The sequence below is a fragment of the Pleurodeles waltl genome, chromosome 9 (genome assembly GCF_031143425.1).
Source record: "Pleurodeles waltl isolate 20211129_DDA chromosome 9, aPleWal1.hap1.20221129, whole genome shotgun sequence".
NCBI lineage: Eukaryota > Metazoa > Chordata > Amphibia > Caudata > Salamandridae > Pleurodeles > Pleurodeles waltl.
In genome coordinates this window covers 1,078,761,280-1,078,782,390 of record NC_090448.1, presented here as the reverse complement: position 1 = coordinate 1,078,782,390, position 21,111 = coordinate 1,078,761,280, and the positions used below count along the sequence as shown (strand labels likewise).

Here is a 21,111-nt window from a genome sequence, read left to right as displayed (position 1 = left end):
TGCAGGACAGATCTGAAAATGTAGCTGCCGCTGTGGAACTGCTGGTCAGACATCTGCCACAGTTAGCTCCCGCTAGGGCGCTGGAGCTTTTGAGGTTTTTGCTTGAAAATTGACTAAGTCCTAAAATGGAGATGCTGTCGCCTTCCAGGAGGGAGAATCTGAAATGAAGTCTGACACCATGGGTGGACTTGCCGGTCCTTTACCTTTTTCAGTAAGTCACATTCCCTTGGCTCTAGTGGAATTTTTTTAAAACGTTTCTTAACTTTTAATTGGTGCCCAAGTAACCACAAGAGTACACTTTTAAGCTTCCTCAGAACCTTGAGGGAGCACCTAGAGACGCTCAAGCTGCCAGTTAGAGGCCATGAATAAAGTCCAGTCCAAGTTCCAGTTGTCACTGGTCAGCTGGGAAACTAGCAAAAAAGCCTCTTGTAGCTTTTTATGTTACTGTAGCTCCATAGGTCAGCCAGCTGAACCTTGTTAGTACTGAGTAGAAGGGGGAACAGGTACAGTTCCTCAGAGCTCATCGCAGGTCACTGACAGCAGGTCCAGCCCTCATCTGTTCTTCTGCAGGTCCAGAATGTGCTCTAAAGTGGATGCCAGAAGGTGCCACATTTATGCTTGGCACCAGATAGTGGATGGGGGGATGACTCCTGACTTGCCCTAACCAATGGGGTAAATGTTCCATTGGCCAACTTGGATGGGATAAGTCTCTGTACACACTAAATCTGGGCTCCAAGGGCTGAGGTATTTTCCATTGGGAGTGTATTATTTTATTCCTAGTGCCACCCACATTTAAAACTAAAATCCACTTTGAGGCAGTCACTGGAACCAAAATAAAAGCAGAGGCAGAAGTCCAGTAGGACACATGTAGCCCTTCAGCAACCAGCAACACAAGAGGGTTATGGACGGAGTGCTGAACAATGCAAACACTCACCCCCAGTTACAGATCTGGGTTTAATCCATCGTTCTTTTGCTCACCATGCCACCCCAGTTTGGACCCAGCCATAAGCAAATCAGTCTAGACCCTGTTCCCACATGGGAACAGTCCAGCCCGAACTGCCAAGCCAGGTCCTCCCTGGACCGGAAACAAGCATCCTGGGACCGGTTTCGGGGTTTCACCCTTCATCAGCCAGGCTAGCTTGAATCCAGTGGCACAGTGAGTAAGAGACCCACATCTGGGCATACCCTTCCCACTTAGGGCAACTTTAGCAACACAAAAGGATGATGGATAGAGTGCTGAACAATGCAAACACTCACCCCCAGTCACCGATCTGGGTTTAATCCATTGTTCTTTTGCTCACCGTGCCACCCCAGTTTGGACCCTCCCATAAGCAAATCAGTCTTGGCCTTTCAGCAACCAGACAGTGACTCCACAAATGTTGTCTTGACACACTCTGATCTTCTCTTTGAAGTGTGCTGTAAGAGTTATAAGTGGATACAGCAGTCCTGTTGAACATAATCTGACACTATATTGCCATAAATGAGGCCCACACCTGCACCCTGCATATTCTGTGGATTTCAGAGAAGTCATCTTGGCCATTTTGGATCAGCCTATTGCTTGCTTATGGGAAGCATTTCACACCTACTGACATCTATTTAAGGCAAAATGCTGGCGGGGAGAAGCTGGAGAGCCAATGCAAATATGACTCCAGGAACTTCAGGCAGGGCAAAGGCAGCTTCATAAAAATAATTCCGTAATGTTTTTTAAAATCCAACTTCACTACTGAATTGATTTTTTTAATAACTCTTTCAAATAGTTGTTTAATTATTTGTCTAGCTGGACCCATTCCTGAGATACAGTATTAGTATTTTCAGCTGGTTTCTACATATGACATCTAGGCCTGCCACAGTAGGTTGTTATACTAGATATCTATGAATTCCTGCTCTCATCTTATCACACTTCTCTACCCATCATCATATGTCATGTCTCTATCAAACTATCCTCCATTCTCACTCTGACTCATCCCAAATCCTTTCTACTACTTTCATCTCCTAAATAACTCTGGGTAAGCACTTCCCTGCGCTTCCACATCTAACTCACCAAACCTCACTCTACTACTGTGACCTCCCACACAACCCTACTAAATTCTCTCGCATTTATCTCACCCTGTTACTGTGCTCTCCCTAACCCTTCCACATACTCTTCCCTCCTCCATCCCCCTTTACTCATCCAAAGCCTTTGGGTTGAGTAAATTAAGGATATACTCCCAATTAACACTTCTGGATTTCTTTCCTCCTCCACCCCTCCATTACTCCAGTCAATCTAACTAACAAACTCCCATATCCGCTGCTCAAATTAACTCATAATAATACAAAAACTGTACTCATTATTTCCCTATACTAATCCATCACTAATTCTTGCTGGGTTCCAGAGTAGCGTGCTACTCAACGAAAATCGCTTTGACGCCTCATCAGGGGTAGTAAGCGCTATATAAATACGATTACAATACAATATAATATAATACAATACAATACACACATTAGCAATCGGTACAGGGAACGCATAACGCAATATGTATTGGTAAAAAAAATATCAAATAGTGAGGGCCCTACCATATACTAAGAAAGTGGAATGTGAAAGGCAGTCCCCCACCCAAGGAAGTGGAATCAGTAGAAGGAGCTGGAGGAAATAGGAACCCTAAGAGGTGAGTACCAGAGTGACTCCCAGCGACCAGGAGAGCAGAGGTAAGTACCTGGTTTTCCCCAAAACCAACTGGAGGACTTTGGAAGAGTATTGTGCAAGACCCACCCAAGACTGGAAGAACCCAAAAGTGGATCTTGACAGAAGAGGACCGGCAACCTAAGGGGACCAAGTCCAGTTCGCGATGAAGTGTCCCGCTGTGGCAGGAGCCTCTAACCACCCTTCTGTGGATGCGGCACAAGGTCGACGGAGGACTAAGAAAGTCAGCAGTGCAGCACCAGAGATGAAGAGGAGTCCCAGGAGTGATGCAAGTGATGTCGCATGTCGGCAGTCGTGATGCAGTCGGTTAGTGTGCTGGAAAACCACCAACAAGCCTTGGCAAATGCAAGAGACAGAGAAGGTGGTTTGCAAGGCTAAAGAGGACCAGCAAGGTCCAGGGGACTTGGCCCAAGGAGGGGAGTCCGAGGTGACCCTCAGCAGCTGGGAGAGTCACTAGAATAGGAGTCACCCCCCCACAGGAAACCCACTGGCAGCAGGCACAGGAGTCGCAGTGAGGCCCACTCAGCCTACCTGAAGAGGAGCCCCACGTCACTGGAGCAGCAGGCAGGAGACTGTGCTTTGCAGGAAGGAGAGCTGGAAGCCGAGGCTACACGGAGCCTGAAGATCCCTTGGAGGAGGAGCAAACAAGCATTGGTAGCTGCAAAAGTTGCGGTGCACAGGGGTACTGTCATGCAAGAGGCAAGGGCTTACCGTCTCCCAAGTTAGACAGCTGGTAGAAAGGACCAAGGGGACCACTCCAGACCACCACCTGTGATGCAGGATCCTAGCAGTTCCGGAGGAGAACAGATCCACCAGCTGGTCGTCGTTGCAAATTGTGACTCCTTCACTCCAAGGGAGATTCCTTCGTGCTTCTTGGACAGGCTGAAGCCTAGCTGCCCTCAGAGGATGCACAGCTGGGGAAATGTTGCAGTTGCTGGAAGGAGCAGGAGAAACAATGTTGCAGAGCGCAGTCCTCACTGAAGTTGCAGATTGTCAGCTCCTGGAGAGTCCATTTGCAGTCCCGGTGGCCAGAAGATGAAGTAAATGATGCAGCGGAGTCCTGCAGGAATGGTAAACATGGAATCCGAAGGCCCACCCAAGAGGGAGACCCTAAATAGTCCTAAAAGGGGGTTTGGTCAACTGCAAGGGGACCACCTATCAGGAGGGGCTGTGACCTGCCTGACCTGGCCACTCAGATGCTTGCAAGGGCCTCTGCACATCCTGGAATCAAGATGGCAGAACGAAGTGACCACCTGGAGGAGCTCACGGCGCCACCCCTGGGGTGGTGATGGACAGGGGAGTGGTCACTCCCCTTTCCTTTGTCCGGGATTCGTGCCCCAGCAGGGACTGAGGGCCCCTGAACTAGTGCAAACCAGTTTATTCAAGGAGCGCACCAAATGTGCCCTTCAAAGCATACCAGTGGCTTGGGGAGGTTACCCCTCCCAAGCCATGTCACACCTATTTCCACGTGGACAGGGTGTTGCCTCCCTCTCCCACAGGAAATCCTTTGTTCTGCCTTCCCCTTGCTTGAGCTGATCATCTGGAGGGTGGCAACAGGGCGGCCTGCTTGCAAAACCCTGAAAGACTAGGAGGGACAATACTGGAGGGGGGGGGGTCCTCTAAGGAGCCCTCAGAGATCATGGAATCGTGCAACCAATAATGGCAACAGTATTGGGGTATGATTCTGACATGTTTGTTACCAAACATACCCACGTTCGGAGTTACCATTATGTAGCTGGACACAGGTTATGTGTCCAGTACACAGGTATAATGGCTTCCCCGCACTTACGAAGTCCAGTGCAATGGAGTTGGATCTCGGAAGGGGCATCTCTGCTCATGCAGGAGTGCCCTCACACATAGGTGCCTGCACCCTGCACTCTAGGCTAGGAGGGCCTACCATAGGGGTGACTTACAGTGACCTGGTGTAGTGACCTGTAGTGAAAGGGCGCATGCATCTTTTCACCGTGCTGCAATGGCAGGCCTGCAGAAACATTTTGCATTGGGTCCCATGGGTGGCACAATACATGCTTCAACCCATGGGGAACCCCTGGTGCCCCAGTGCCCTGGGTACCTAAGTACTATATACTAGGGACTTATATGTGGGCACCAGTATGCCAATTGTGAGGTGCGCAAAGTCCTAGTTAGCAGGATCCCAGTGAAAACAGTCAAAGCACACTGACAGCAGGCAAAAAGTGGGGGTAACCATGCCAAAATGAGGGTACTTTTCTACACTACACACAGGGGTTGGCTTCACAGACCAGCACATAATGAGAATGGAAAACCTATCTCTGGCCCTGTTATTTCAGGATGACTTCTATAGGTACCTATGAACATCGCTTTAAAATTAATCCTCTGTTCTATGGGGAGCCAGCGTAGATCTTAAGAGCACTAGACACAGAGGATCTGCGGGGTCTAATCAAAGCCAGTTTTTCAGCAGCCCACTGGACTCTTTTGAGTCTCTTGATCAGGAAGACTGTAGGTAGAGGCCAAACATTCAGGGGTAGTGGAACTGGGACCTTGTTTGGGGCACAACAAAGAAGATCCATTTTATCCCTGTTTAATTTCAGAGAGTTTGCATCCATCCATTTCACAATATTGATTATGCAGGATTGAAAAGAAAATATCTCACCCTGTTGATTAAGTGACAAGATCAGTTGTCTCTCACCTGCATAATTTACAACCAGGATATTATTATTAGTGGCTTAATATATACATTGAATAGGATCAGACTAAGTGCAGACCCTTGCGGTACCCAGTGTTGGAGCCTTCTGAATACTGAGCAGTATGGGGGCAAAGTCACTGCCTGACTCCGGTCCTGTAAATCGGATTGCATCCACTTTAATACAATACCACCCAAGCCACAAGATTCTAACATAGTTAGGAGAGTTTAGTGATTAACCGTATCAAATGCCGCAGACAGGTCAAGCAGCATCAGTATAACCGCCTGACCATTGTCTGCTCTCCTACATAGCTTGTCCTTTGCACTCACTAGGGCTATGACTTGGCCTAAAGCCAAATTGTTCTGCCTCTAGTATAGAATGGTCTTCCAGATAACGTGAAAGGACTTTGCTAACGTATAGTTCCAAGATCTTTCCTGGATAAGGGAGGAGAGAGATAGTCCTATAATTACTCAAAATGGCCGGGTCTGCTGATGGTTTTTTCAGTAGGGTGGAGACCATGGCCTTTTTCCATATTATGGGAACTTCTCCTGTACTCAGTGTGATAATCTACAAAGTGCCCCCAGGGGTGGAAAAAACTCTCCTGCCCATTTCTTCCACTGTATAGCTGCAATGGGTCTAACAGGGCCACAGCAATATAGCAGTTACCTCCGAGATTGGTTCAAAACTGTCTAGTTGAAACCAGATTCTTACTACCATAACCTTTGACTATCGTAACTCTGTTTTCAGTACAAATGACATTGCCAGAAATGGATTCCCCAATTAATGGTGGTTTTTCCTCGCTAGACATTTAGAGTCAATATCCGCTATAATTTTTGAGATCTTGTTCTCAAAAGATTGCTAGATCATCACAGAATTTCTCCAAGAGGACAATAGTTTTCGGACAATGGATATTAGATAATTTATGGAGCATTTCAAGCACCTTTTTTAGCATTATTGGAGGCTTCTAAAATGGAATTAGTGTAATACTCTGCGTTCACCTCCCTAATCTCCTCTTTATATTTACTCAAAACTGTCTTCAGCTCCTGCTTATCCATATCTGTGTCACATCTCCGCCATTTTCTTTCCAATTGTCCACAGACCAGCTTAGCTTGCTTCCTGTGGACCCGCCTTACGTCCAGAACTGATTCTACTCCCATCCTGGAGGGTATGCTTTAAAGCTCTAGAAGACACAGTAAGCTCACAATGCACCTTGGCTGGCATGAACAATTTTCCAAACATTACACAGACCACTAATCATGCTGCCACAAGACCTGACATTGCTAGCGAAAAGAAATATTGTGTAGCATCTGTGGAACGTGAAAAAGCCTAGAATCTATGCGTTCAAGGTTGCCTCTGGAGTGCTAGATCCATGACAAACTCTTAGGTTAAACACAGGTGATATATCTATGTAATAAGTTCCATTTTGATTAACTTGATGCACATTTATATTACAGGTATAGTTTGTAAATGTGACACAGATTCGGTCTTCATGGACCTATGCTGGTCACCCCCTACCGCTGGCATTCAGTGCCATGAAAAACAATTCAGATTCAATGAATTACAATTAAAAAAAATTGATTTTTTGGTGAAGGTGTAAAACTGTACAAAGGGTGGTAACACTTTAAATATGTGGTATTACCTTTACTCTCTTCTTCTGGAAAGGCGTTGCACTAAAAACATCATCATGGTTATCCTTTGGTATCTGTTCCAGGAATTCCCTCATTTGTTGCTTTCGCTTAAGAGTTCCCACTTTAGCGGTTATCTTTACTGGTAATCCATGTTTATCATCGCCTGTCACAGATTAATTGTTAGTTTTTTTAAAAACCACATTTATTGGTATTTTAGAATACAGTATAAGCTCATAAGAGTTACAGCATAAAGGAGAAGCACTAATAGACATATGACACTGAGTTAACAGTTTTGAAGGGCTATGCAGAAGAGTGTCACGACATGCTATTACGAAAGGGACTTCTTCTCCTTACTAAAGTAAATCATTAAGCTATCACGAGGTCACACAGTAAACAGTTAACAGGAGAATTAATCAGGCAATGGCAAAACCAACAGGTCTTGCCTACACAAGAGCTATTGGCTTTTTCAATGTTTTGTTTAGCCACATTCTCTTTTTTTGTTTAACAGCAAAGCAGCAGTGTAGTATGGCTGAAAGTAAAGTAGAACAAAATCGTATGATGTAGCCAGAGCTGGCCGCATCATGTTGCTTTTTTTTAATTCACTATCAGCAAAGCATCCACGCACACATACAACATGGCTAAAACATATTCACAAAGCCAATAGCAGGGGCGCAGATCATGCCTTTGGACCCTCTATAGGCCTTGTCAGTTGCCTTTAGTCACTCTACACAGCATATGCGATCTGAGGTATCGATCAGAGTTAGAACAGTAACTAAAATGGAAATAAATGGTTAAAAACATTTATTTTTAAAGTGTGTGTGTGGGACACAACATTGGGTTGGGAGATATCAACACGGAGGTTGTGGGTGGTGGGAAGAAACAAGTAAAGAGTGGGGAGGCAATTTGTAGCACCAGAAGGGGCAAGTCAACATGAAGGGAGGCAGGGAGAAGCACTCCGGCAACAGGGAGTAAACCTGAGTACAGAAGCAGAGAAGTATATGTGAGAGTCAGCTCAAAAACACATGCACTCAAATGGAGTGCTTAATACAAAAGAATAAAGTAGTTCTTGAAAAGTAAGCAACGGAAGCAGAGATTCCAGCCAATCAAAGAGATTGTAAAGCAGCAATCCTCCACGGGAAGAACACACACAAAATTGACAAGCTGGGACACCACTAAGAAGCAGAGAAATGAGAAGGCAGCCAATTGGCAGGCTACAAACCGTAGACAGACAGTGCATATGCTGTATCTTAGTTGGTAAGTTTTCCAGGTCCATGTGTGATGTGGTTATCGAGTCCAGGCTTTTAATTTGAATTCTGGGACTTCTACTTCTGTTTTAAAATGGTTTAAACATGACTACAAATCCCACAATTCAAAGAAAAAACCTGGACTGGAGCAACTTAACATGCATGGACCTAGGAAACTTGGCAGACATGATCTCTAGTGTATGCTCAACCTAAAAAGACAACTCACAGTGCAGCACAAACAAGGAGAGAAAGATACATGTGTGAATGGATGTCTGAAAGGAAAAACATATGTTACTGTTACACAGAGGGGTCAGATAACCTCATACTGTGACTTGCAGAGGTAAATTAATTCTGTATTGTTAAACAAAGGGATGAGCTCAACTTGCTGTGCTGTCACACTAGTGAGAGTTAAGTATGATTGTCACACAAAGCTGCAAGATAAACCTGGTACTGTCATATGCAGCAGTGAGATAAACCTATAGTTTTCACCCACAGATGTAATAAGTTATTATGAAACAGGAGTGCCACTGCCCTTGTAATGTTACAAAGAAGGTGGGATGGGGAATAAATGTTGTGTAGTCACAAGCTGAGTGAGGCGAACTTCCTGCAGGTTTATGTCACCAACTGATGAACATAATCCTGATGTGGCCACACAGTGAGGTCAACCTTTATTACAAGCTTTAGCCCAAGATTAACCTCACAGTTTGTCACTCAGTCAGGCTAATACATCTTGTGCAGTTAAATGTTGGCTGAGATTCTCGCCAACAGTGTGGAATAAAACCCTTATTGGGAAACACAGGATTAGAGAATCAACTTATTGCCGGGTTGAGCATGAGATAAACCACATTTGCATCACACAAAGTAACATAAAACAGTAATTACAACACCAGTGTGAGATAAACCCCAATTTATTTCTGAGGTTAAGATAAACCTCATGTTATCACACACTGGATTACCGAAGATATTAACAGACACTCAGAATAATGTCAGTTCAGTTTTTAGAGGAAGGAAGATAAAATGCTGTCATACTTTGTACTTGAAGAGTAGGCAGCCCAATGAAACCCTTCTATAAAACAAATGTTGTTCTTGAGTGTCTAATGTAAGAAAAAGTAGAAGAAATGAATGTTAGGAAAAATGAGGAAATTAAAGTAATATAACAATGCTGAAGAAGCCAAATTCTGTAGCAATACTGAAGAAGCAAACAATGCTCACTAAGGTAACTTAGAAAGACACACACACCACATTCTCGTTATACTCTGTACACAGATCAGACTTTTGTGCAGCATCCATGGATTTGGAGTTCTGGTCTGTTTGCTTACCTCAGAGTGCCTCTTGGAGTACATGTCTTTCAGAGTGGAAATCGAAATGAGACTATGTTACTGCTCTTTGCACGGCCCTAGATATACTCCGTATAGTGCATGGATTATGTACCTGTCAATGGCTATAATGCAATAAACAATCTTTTCTTGTGCTATAAGAATGGTGAAGAAAACACAATAGCAAAACAAGACCTGGAGGGGACCCAACGACTGGGAAAGCAACAATAAAAAGATAGGAAGTGGGTGGCATAGTGTCTTGCATATTTTAGGACAGAACCTTTTTAGTTCCCAACAGAATAAGTGTGAGGTGAGCGCTAGAATAGAATGTGATGAAAGCTTGTTTTAGAATGTTGGAGTTCACAGGTAAACACAGAGGAATAAAGAGGTGGGATTTACAGCTCCATGTGTGGCGTAGTCATTGGCGGATACCCAGGCTGGGGAACATACTGCGACTGGTGATGACATAGGGGATAAGTAACCTGAAGGACAGTGCTCTTCTAGAGAGTTTGTCATAGTCCAAACAAACAGCTTGTGTGTGTCACTTGTGCCTTCATCAAAGTGCAGAGTTACGGTTGGCATATGTGGAGTCAAAGCTCAACTCTAGCTGGTGTGAAGCGTTTGAATGTAAAGAAAGCTGCTACCATCAAAACCATACTAAATGGTAAAGCGCTGCCACACAAAATAAATGTATTCATTGTACGAAGTGTTAATGAAGGTGGGTACAACCAGGTGTACAGAGCTCAGTCAAAGACAATGATAATTTACCACATAAGATTGTGAATAATAGCACTGGCTGACAGAAAAAAAGTAAAAAGAAAGCACACTGTTATTACACTTACCAGAGTCTTGATAAATGGAGTGTTACAATCTCAGCATCGGGCGGGGAAACCCAAAAACTCCAGAGATCTCCATGAGTGACAAGGTTCCAATAGACACCAAGAAGACGGCCAAAACACCAAACACTGTCCTGAATGACCTGGAGGATGATCCAGTGTCGGGCCCCAGTGATAATGCAAATTTTCAGGGACAGCTGACAGCATCTTAAAGAGCTCCACCCTGAATGTCAGCCACTCCAATGAACAGTTACAATGCTGCTGCTTTCCTGAAACCACCCTCACCCCTCAATACTGCCATAAAGCAAAATATTGGCAATAGGATTGAGACATTTAAGGATTTTATTGACGCACTTGGAGAGACTGATAACAGAAAGATTATCAAGAATCTCAAAAATCTTGAATCGTGAAAGAAGTTATAAAGAAAGTGACAAAGTCACATACAGTCAGATAAAAAATGTTTTGAACCTCAAGTTCAATTCAGTACCAAACGTTGATTAGGAACTATAGGTTTTCAATTAAGAACGTCAAAGAGTTGGTGAAACTATCAATGAATTTGTAGGCCGACTTGACACTCAAACACTGTAAGTTCAACGAATTTAATGATGAAGAAGCTATGCGCCTCAGAATTATTGATGGATTATCTGATGATTGTCAGATTGGTGCTGAGAGAAGCTCTTAGTCTAGAGCGAGTGATGATGGCTGCCAGAGCTGAGGAATGTGCTAAGAGACAAGCTGCTGACATGTAGGCCGGAGGTGCCCTAAGCGAGTCAGTCAAGAGTGTCAAAAGTAATCCGAAGCAAAAAACTGAAGGACACAAAGTGATGTCTACGCTTAAAAAGAAGTTGTGTTTGAGATGTGAATTTTCGTTTCCACATGAAGGAACTTCTACCGCCACTTGACAGATATGTAAAGGCTGCTGGGAAAGAAAACCATTTTGTGACGATGTGCAGAGCGAAAGAAAAAAGTAAGTGCGTCATGGCACAAAGAAAAAAAGGCCGCCAGAATGATACAGAAGCAGTTTTCGATGTGCGCCAAAACAAAGTGGCAACACCAGCTGAGGCAAATTGAAACTCAACAAAGTTGATCAAGTGAAAATGAAGAAAGTGACTGTGCCATGTCGATGTTTTACCTCAGAGAAATCGGAGCATGTTGGATTGGATGCATATGAAGAAAAATGTCAGTCCAAGAAAAGTCGACATACCAAAGCTGCTAAATCCTACAAACACTGTCCAAAGATTACACAAAAATAAATGATTGTTTGATACCTTTCATTATTGACAGTGGGGCATCGATAGACATAATGCCTGAAGAAAAAAAACAATGAACTGTCTCAGTTACCGCAGTTCACGCCATTGAAAACCGAAGTGTATATATGGCTGCATCGACGCGCATACAAAGTCATGTTTCATTTGTAGCGACAGTGAAACACAAAAAAACAAAGGTACAAGCAACAATCCATGTGCTACAGGGTGCAGCATCAAGTGCCTGTTTACTCAGTTTCAGTACGGCTGCTGATATGGGACTGATTTCTGTGAATTACAACTTGAATGCTCACCATGAAATAGTAAGTACATTTCCTTTGTTGTTTCATGATTTGGGAAAGATTAAGACTATGAACGTAAACCTGCATATTATTGAAGATGTCCGCCCGGTTGGTCAGAGAAATGGACAAATTGCTCTTCATTTACAGGAAGCTGTTGAAAAAGAATTTGAATTGTTACTGAAACATAACATTATTGAGCGTTTCACTGGTCCAACATCATGGGTTTCTCTTACAGTGATAATGCCTAAAAAGGACAGTGAAGGCGCTGTACATATCTGCGTTGACATGAGTCCGGCAAACAAGGTAACTGAGTGAGAACGGCATCCAGGTCCACGCACTTCTGACATGATAATGCAATTGGTGCAAAGTTCTTGTCCAGTCTTAATTTGAATAAAGGTTATCATCGGTTGGAATTTTAAGAACATACAGGTATATTATAGCATTTTCTACACTCATGGGTTTGTTTTGATATAAGAGACTTAGTTTTGGTGTGTGATCAGCTGCAGAATTTTTCAAGACGTCATTAGACGTATCATACAGCCTGTTGTAAATACTTTCAATCACTGCGATTATATTTTATTTTTTGCAGCTATGCAGAGGGAGCATGCTAGAGCTCTCACACAAGTATGTTGTTTACTCAGTGATGGAGGTTTGACTTTGTCAACGACAAGTGTGAGTTCAACAAGATAAAATAAAAGTTCTTTGGCCATATCATTTCTGATGGGAGTATGACACATGATCCTGCAAGGGTACAAGCTCTGTCAAATGCTGATCCCCGCAAGACGTCTCAATTATATGTTCTTTTCTAGGTATGGCCAGCTACTGTTTAAGGTACATAGAAGACTTTGCACTGTTAGTGCTCCATTACGAGAGTTGACAAAGAAAAATGTTTCCTTTCAATGGTCACAAGAATGTGAGAATATTCAGGAGAAGTAAACATGCCATTGAAAATACTTCTGAAATGGCATACTTCAATTCAAAGCTTCATACAGAGATTGTAGTTGACCTTAGCCTGGTCGGGTTAGGCACTACCCTTGCACGACATTGTGGACGCTCAAATGCTCGACCGCATATTGTGGCCTATGCTATTTGAAGTTTGTCCCTAACAGCACATGCTTATTGACAAACTGAGAAAGAAAGTTTGGCTGTGGTATGGGCCTGTGAAAATGTCCATGTTTTCCTGTACAGAAAGTCTTTTATGCTGGTAAGTCATCATCAAGTTCTACGGACTATCTTTGGCAATCCAAAAGCCAAGATGCCTTCTCGCATTGAACGCTCTGGACTAAGATTGCTGGAGTATGATTTTACAATTGTGCCTCGTCCAGGAAAGGATCAGAATCCTGCCGACTACATTTCAAGAGTACCTATGGAAGGTCGCGGAACTCCATCCAAGACGGCTGAAGCCTACATTAATTTAATCGTCGATTCAAATACACCAGCTGCTACCTCATTAGCCCAGATTATCACTTCAAGGAGCCATGACAGTGACATGCCATAGTTAGAAGACATACTTACGCATCAGTGGTGGAACAAACACAATTGACCTCTCACAAATGATAGTGAATATCAAAAAATACAAAAATGTCATAGATGAATTATCCATAACTGCAAGGGTTGAGAATACTGATCCCGGACAGTCTGCGACAGAAAGTAACTGAAGTGGCTCACATAGGACATTGTGGTATTGTTGCCACAAAAGGAGCTCGCCAAGACAGAGTTTGAATCCATACTTAGATGGAAGACTTGGGAAGAAACTCAAGGTATGTCATATATGCAACTGCCTTTCTACCAATGTTACTCAACATACTCTGAATATGTCAGAACTCACTAAACAAGCATGGGAGAGAAGAACCATCAACTTCTTTGGCCCACTTGATAATGGACATCACCTAATGATGACTGTAGATAAATACGCATGTTTCCCTTTGGTTGAAGATCTCTTATCTATGTCTCACAAACGAGTCATTAAAAAGCTTGATGACATCTTTGCAACATGGGGCATTCCAGCCATTGTGATGTCTGATAATGGCCCATCCTTCAACAGTAGAGAATTCAAAAAGTTCCTAGATCATCTGAACATAAAGCATCAAAGGACTACACCTTTATGGTTGCAGGTCAATGGACTTATTGAACATCTTATGAGTACACTAAAGAAAGCAGTACAGTGTGCAACTCTTTGAACAGCTCAGTTTGAAACCAGTACTAACTTCTACTCTAAGAGCTTATCATTCAACAACCCACTCAACCACAGGTCGAAGTCCTGCTACTTTGATGTTCGTGAGAGCAATGACAACCAAGTTACCTCAATGGACCATCAAAAGAGACCAAAGTGAGAACATAACTCCTACCTTGGACGAGGATAACAAGCAGAAAATTTAAGCTTACGCTGACAAGAGGCAACATGCAAAAGAAATCACATTTAAAAAAGGTTACTGGGTGACTGCCCGACAGATGCACAAAAGGAAATCTCATGCTCCATCTGATGCTGAACCTTTCCGATTGGTATCTACTAAGGGACACATAGCGACTACCCAGGGCAATGGGACATCTGTTACCAAAGACTCTTTTTACTTCAGGCCTGTGATTCTTCAGCCTTCAACTTGAAATGGTGAAATAAAGACTGACCCTGAAACCTCAGTGACTGCGGTTATTTCTTCACTATCCTTGGCAATCTCGGACACTGAAGTTGACAGCTTCCAGTAATCAGATTGGGTCTTATAATTGAAGTGCCAAGAAAACAGATTTAAGAGATATAGTTGTTCCAGTTTCTATATGTGTGTGTATGTCTAGTAATTATTCCTTTAACAGAGGGGGAGATGTTAGTGTAGTGTAATCATTTTTGCTCCCAATGGACTCCATATCAGTGTGACTAAAGAGCTAGAATAGAATGTAAGGAAATCTTGGTTTAGAATGCTGGAGTTCACAGGTACATGTAAAGGAATAAGGACATGTGATTTACAGCTTTGTGTGTGACGTAGTCCTTGGCAGGTACCCAATCTGAGGAAGACACTATAGGTGGGTGTAGATGCAAGTAAGAAAATAAAAAAGGTCCAAGGGAGCTCCAGTCATAGTGACACAACATGTACACCTGGCGACACGTTGGAATGGTCGTCAGATTTTTGTTTTGTTTTTTTAAACGAATTTGTGCATGCAGGAGTACAGATATAATAACAGAGTAGCATGAGAGCACTGAGCAACTGCTGGGACAGTCAAGAGAAAGAAAATATGTTTTGGCAGTGGCAAGAGAAGGGGAGCCAGCAGGGGCTTTATGTGGGCTCTTGTAGACATAAGAGTTCCTGACTGCGAACATAAAAGCTGCAAAATTGAAAAATGAAATAAGATAACAAAAGCAAACAAGAATAAAAAATAAAAAAAAGGTTATGGAGAGAGTAACAGGCAGGGAGAGTAGGAAGGGGCTGAAATAGTACCTGAATTATGTAGGGAGCAGTGGAAAGGTACTGATTAAGTTAAATCAATCTTTGCCTGGTCCCTACCCCACAGCACATACCAGAAGTGGTGGTTTGGCTGCACCAGCCAATTATGATGGTTGCAAGGAACAGTGACGCTGAAGCAGACAAATAGTAAGCAGTGGGCTGGCTACGCAAACGCATCCGCATGCAGGCTCAATCCTAAAAATACTGAATAAAAAATAAACTCCAGAGGCAGGGAGGCGGCAGTGTTGTAAGTGGAGCCAAGCAGGTAAGGGGCTAGAATATTGCCACTGGGTGCAAGCGAGGAGGCATCTAGTAACTTATGGCAGCCGATGGGGTGGGAGACCAAAGAATGTCAGAGGAAAGGAAGAAAGAACTAAAGCTCTGTAAGAGCCACAGCTCAGCAGACAGCAGACTTGGGGCAATCGATCAGCACCTAGTAAGTACCAAGAAGAGCAATGGGCCCTGAACAAGTTCCCTGCAAGGGCCCAATGTCAAGAAAAAACTAGGAAATGTATCTAGAGGCACAGAAAGCAAATTATCATTGTTGGGTGCCTCTGCTAAAGTAATAGTCACCGGCGACTGGGTGCAGCCACTGACTTCCACGCAATGTAGAGCCTTACTCTTGGCCTCAGAGCCCATTTACGGGTGACTCGATGCCATGTGATGAGGGCAGCGTCACAGCCACCCGTTTGCTAGTGATGTCCTGTTTGGCCACGAGTAAGAAAAGGGTAAGGATATGACTAACAACTTTATACTTTTTAGGCAACAGAGAGTCTCAGAGCACAAAACTCACAGCTATTCAGTCTGGGTAACTCTGTCAAAGGGGTCAACCTGTCTATGACCTCTGACCAGTAGGCCGCCAAGGACAAACAATCCCATAACAAGTGGTGGAACTTGGCTAAGGGTTTTATACAGCAAGAATAGGAGGCGATTACGGCAGGGAAGATTTGTAAATTTTATCAGGGGAAAGGTAAAGCCTATGTAAAATACTGAATTGTGGGGGGAGTGGCCAAGATGGCGGCAGTGTAGGAGGTGCTCCTCACTCCTCCACCTCCTACTCCACCTCCACCTCCACCTCCCAGGTCCTCAGTGCTCATACCTAGCGGTGCCCCGGGCCCTCTGATTACGGCATGGCCCCTGTTCCTGGTTTCAGGGAATGTCCTAAAACAGCGAAGAGGCAGGCCCTGTCCTTAGGGACACCTTACTCATACCGCGGAGGCAGGAGCGGCATGCTGCACATTGATTAAAAAGGCGGCCCCCGGAGACATGGTTACGCCGGTCGTGCCACACTGCCCTCTCCTGCTGCGTCCACAGAAGAAGAGCCAGCCGACCCCGGAAGACCATGTGGGGCACATCAATTCCCCACGTCTGGAACACGCAGATCCTGCAGGGTACCCACTGAAAACATACGGTGGCCCGAGCAACGCAGGTTGGAGTTCACTGGAATCAGACCCTGAACCTCAGCAACATTAGCACAGAGATAGGGACCCTGTGTCCCCCCTCCCCCCCACATTACCGGTAGCAGCTACAAGGAGGCAAGCGACCCTTGACAAGGGGGGCGGATAAGGGTGAATGTTACTGGATCCTGACAAGGGCAACAACTGCCTGGTGAGTGACGCAGGCCACTGGGTGCTCCCTTGGGCCCCCAACATTGCATATTGTCTACACCAATATGAAATGGGGGCCAGAGGCCTGCAGGGCGTCAGCCGGTGAGGACTGCTAACTTGACTATCCCAACCAGAGCACAGAGGAGGAGCCCCACCTTTCCCCATGAGTGTGTCCATAACAGTGCAGCGACTGACTCCAGGGTGCTGCTCCCTCACCCGAAGACCAGCTTTGGCTAGCAGCGCCAAGCGCAGTGATAACAGAAAGTCGGGCAGAGAAAACGTCCAGCAGAGAGACCCCACGGGAGCAGATCAGACTGGCCTTGCTGTTCTCCAACTCCTGCATAGGGCAATTGAATGCACCAGCAAACCACCAGGTGAAACCAGACCACTCAGCCCATGACACTCATGTAAACCCTGAAAAACTGTACACGACGGGACACCCTGCTACGAGGCCTGATAGAGGGTGGAACGAACAGGATCCACATGCGCACATCAAACCCTCAAGCCATGGCAGCGGCCAAGAATAAGCCTGACCAACCGGTGCGGGACATGCTCACCCGCTCCACACCCGCCTCCTCCACACTCAGCCACACACTGCACTCCGCAAGTGGATGTGGAGGAGACCCCCCCCCCCCAAACGGAATCCTGGCCTGCCTATTTGACTCACTCAAGACGAACATGAAGGATCTCAAAAGAGAACTCTCTCAAGACATGCAGGAGGTAAGACAGAACCCTCCCTCAGTAGGAGAGCGGCTCTCTGCCTTAGAGGATAACAAATCTACGAGAGGCGAAGAGGTGGAAATGCTGTGACAGGATATCATTCTCCTCAACGAGCAACACAATGACCTTCGGGCCCAGACAGAGGTCCTAGAGAATAGAGCCTGATGCAATAACATCCGCCTAAGAAGAGTCCCCTTAGGGTCCGATATCCAGGGCTACATACAGACGCTGTTCCACTCAATCCTGGGTTGGGCGGATGGCTTTGGACTGCAGATGGACAGAGCGCACTTGGTCAGCTGCCCTGGGAGCTCCAACACCAAAACACCAGACACCTTGGCCTGTGTACATGACTTTCACACCAAAGAGGTCATCCTGAAGACAGCCAGAGCTAAACAACCCGTCCACTTCTGCGGTCATCCAATCGGGCTCTTCAAAGACATCTCCCTCCTCACCCTCTAGCACCGTGGGGAATTTAAACCAGTCACCAAGTACCTGCGCTCCAAAGAGGTATCCTATGGCTGTGGACATCCCTTCAGGCTGGTCTTTCACAGGGAAGGCCAATTCCATCACCTCAAAACGCTTAAGGAGGCCTACCACATTCTTGATCTGTCAGACGAGCGCTGTAATGGTCAAAGTTCGGCAAACGTAAGATGCACTCAAGCCCTGGGCCACAGGAATGCGTTTAGGAAAGCCAGGCAGTTCTGGACAGCCTAGCCTCAGGTACTGACAAGGCCACTACTTGACACTTTTACTACTTGCGTCCAGGCTGCCTACTCCATGCTGGGGTGACACCTGTCCAACCCTGTCCTGTGGCAGCGGAGGACTCGCTGACTAAATACGTTTACTGAGAGATGCAGCCTGCTCGTCTGACCAGACCACGACCAATTGGCATAAGTTCATGACTGATGAACTTTTCACTGTTATTGTTTTGATACCATTGTACTTGGGAAGCTGCTCTTGATTGCTTTTACTGTTTCTAAATTCACGACCTACTGATGCTACCAAGCAGGGTCCTATGACAGACCGCTCATTAACAGACCAGCCCTCTAAATCCCACATCATAGCAGTAACTTGGGATGGCATGCCACAGAGCCTTCTCTCTCTCCCTACCCTCTTGGAGATGAAAGTGACATGCTTCAATAACCCAACCAAGAGGCTGCTGTCCTGTCTCTATAAGAACGCTCAAGCAGTGATACATGCCTCCTTCAAAAGACCCACTTATTGCCCAAAGACATACAAAGGATGAAACATTCTCAAATTCCAAGAAGGAGGGAGTGGCGATCCTTCTCTTTAGAGGTTTCAGGGGAGAGATTTTGACTAAGGTAGCCTAACTTAAGGGCGACTTCTGGCCTAAAAGTTCCAGCTCGGTAACTTCCACGTTACACTTGCTTCCATTTATGCACCCACCAAACAACAGGAATAATTTATCATGGAAGCCCTCACACCTGTGTTGCAACCTCCTAATGCCGCTATACTGGTGAGCAACCGGAATCTAACTATGGATACCAACTGGTCCGACCAATGCTTCGGCCAATCTGGTGACTTTTTGACTTAATGTCTTTGATGTCTCACTGACTGCGGCACAGGAGATGTCTGGTATCTATCCCACTCTAACACACGTGACTACACATACTACTCTGTAGCACACAAAACCTATGCCTGAATTGACCACTACCTAACGAAATCTGCATTGCAGACGCTCGTCCAAGAAGTCTTCATTGCTCCAAACTCCCCATCCGACCATGCTCCCCCTCCTAGTGTTGCTGTTAGAGTCTTATCGGACTCTAGCTTCCCACTGGCAACTCAGAGGTTGCCTCCTCCAGTGCAAGCCTATGGTAGAAATATTGCAAAGTGATTGCCGACTTTTATAATGAAACTGGGGAGACATCTCAGTGGCTGACAATCGCCACCACAAGGAGAAACAACACAATCTGGAGCAGAAAATCTTTAGGCCATACATAAGCGCACCAGGGCCCCAAGGGTGTGGAGGGAACTGGAAAAGGCATGCCTACCCTTTAAACGCTTGGACCTCACCAGGGCAGAATACGCAATGGCACACGTAAAGAACGAGTTACTTACCTTCGGTTACGACTTTTCTGGTGGATACCTCACCTAATGAATACTCCCATTGCGCCAGCATTCAACGGAAATCTTCTTCCTAGCTTCTGTACGTCGACGAGGACGTCACAATTGCCCACGCGACGCCGTCTGATGTCATAAAGGCAATAAGAGGTCCTCGCCGACGTGCCGACGTCAGTACCAACATTTTTTACGTGCCGGAGAATAATAGGCCATTGATAAGAAAGAACAAATTGCAAAATTTAATGATATTCCAAATAAATACATCATTCTAATAATTCAATCCTTCTTCTATTTTTTTTTTTTTTAAACAAATAAACAAGTATATGAACAATATATATCAATATGAATATATATATACAGAATATATACAAGTCCTCAAAACCAAGAGGAGCACACTCAAGAATTACTTGGCTAGACCAGACAGGCAACGGGGAGGCAGGTGGGACCGTGAGGAATCCACAGGTAGCTAATGTATCCACCAGAAAAGTCGTTACCGAAGGTAAGTAACTCGTTCTTCTGATGGATACAACTACCTGTGGATTCCTCACCTAATGAATAGAGTCCCAAAGCAGTACCGCACTCGGTGGAGGGTGCCTGAATGGTCAAACCAAGAAATCCTGCAGCACCGACCGTGCAAAATGGCCATCCCTTCTGACCTCAAAGTCCAAGCAGTAATGCTTCGCAAAAGTATGAAGGGATGACCAAGTTGCGGCCTTGCAGATGTCAACCACAGGAACACCCCTAGCCAAGGCCTAAAAGGCCGACTTAGCTCTGGTGGAATGAGCTCTTATACCATCAGGGGGTTCTTTCTTTGCTAAAGAGTAACACATTTTAATACAAAGAACAACCCACCTGGAGCATGTTCTCTTGTGGACTGCCTTCCTCTCCTCTTTCCCACGTACCCGATGAAGAGCTGATCCTCCAGCCTGAAATCCTTCATTCTGTCTATATAAAAGCTTAGTGCCCTCCTTGGATCTAAGCGGTGAAGTCTCTCTTCTTCCTTTGAAGGATGAGGCGGAGGATAAAACGTGGAAAGAGTAATCGTCTGGGACATATGAAAGGGTGAAACAACCTTCGGAAGGAAAGCAGCCTTGGTCCTCAACACCACCTTATCCCCATAAAAAGATTTATAAGGGGGTTTTACAGACAGAGCTTGCAACTCACTCACTCTCCTTGCAGAAGTAATTGCAACCAGAAAGGACCAATAATCTCATGGGGCAAGAGTGCATAGGCTCAAAGGGGGACCTCATAAGGAAAGTTAGAACCAAGTTCAAATCCCACTGAGGCATAACGAAAGGAGTAGGAGGGAATTTATTCATAAGACCCTTCAAGAACCGAAGTACTGTAGGGGATTTAAA

The 21,111-nt window shown here is 45.0% G+C and overlaps 1 protein-coding gene across 4 annotated transcripts in view; it reads right to left on the bottom strand.

Moving 5' to 3' along the window:
- The window catches only part of MIS18BP1 (MIS18 binding protein 1), a 384,752-nt gene that overhangs the window by 131,034 nt on the left and 232,607 nt on the right, over positions 1 to 21,111 (bottom strand). For all 4 annotated transcript variants that reach the window (XM_069208712.1, XM_069208715.1, XM_069208713.1 and 1 more), the window contains one exon: positions 6,980 to 7,131. In XM_069208712.1, the coding sequence (XP_069064813.1) occupies positions 6,980 to 7,131 (152 nt within the window). The remainder of the gene's footprint in view (positions 1 to 6,979; positions 7,132 to 21,111) is intronic.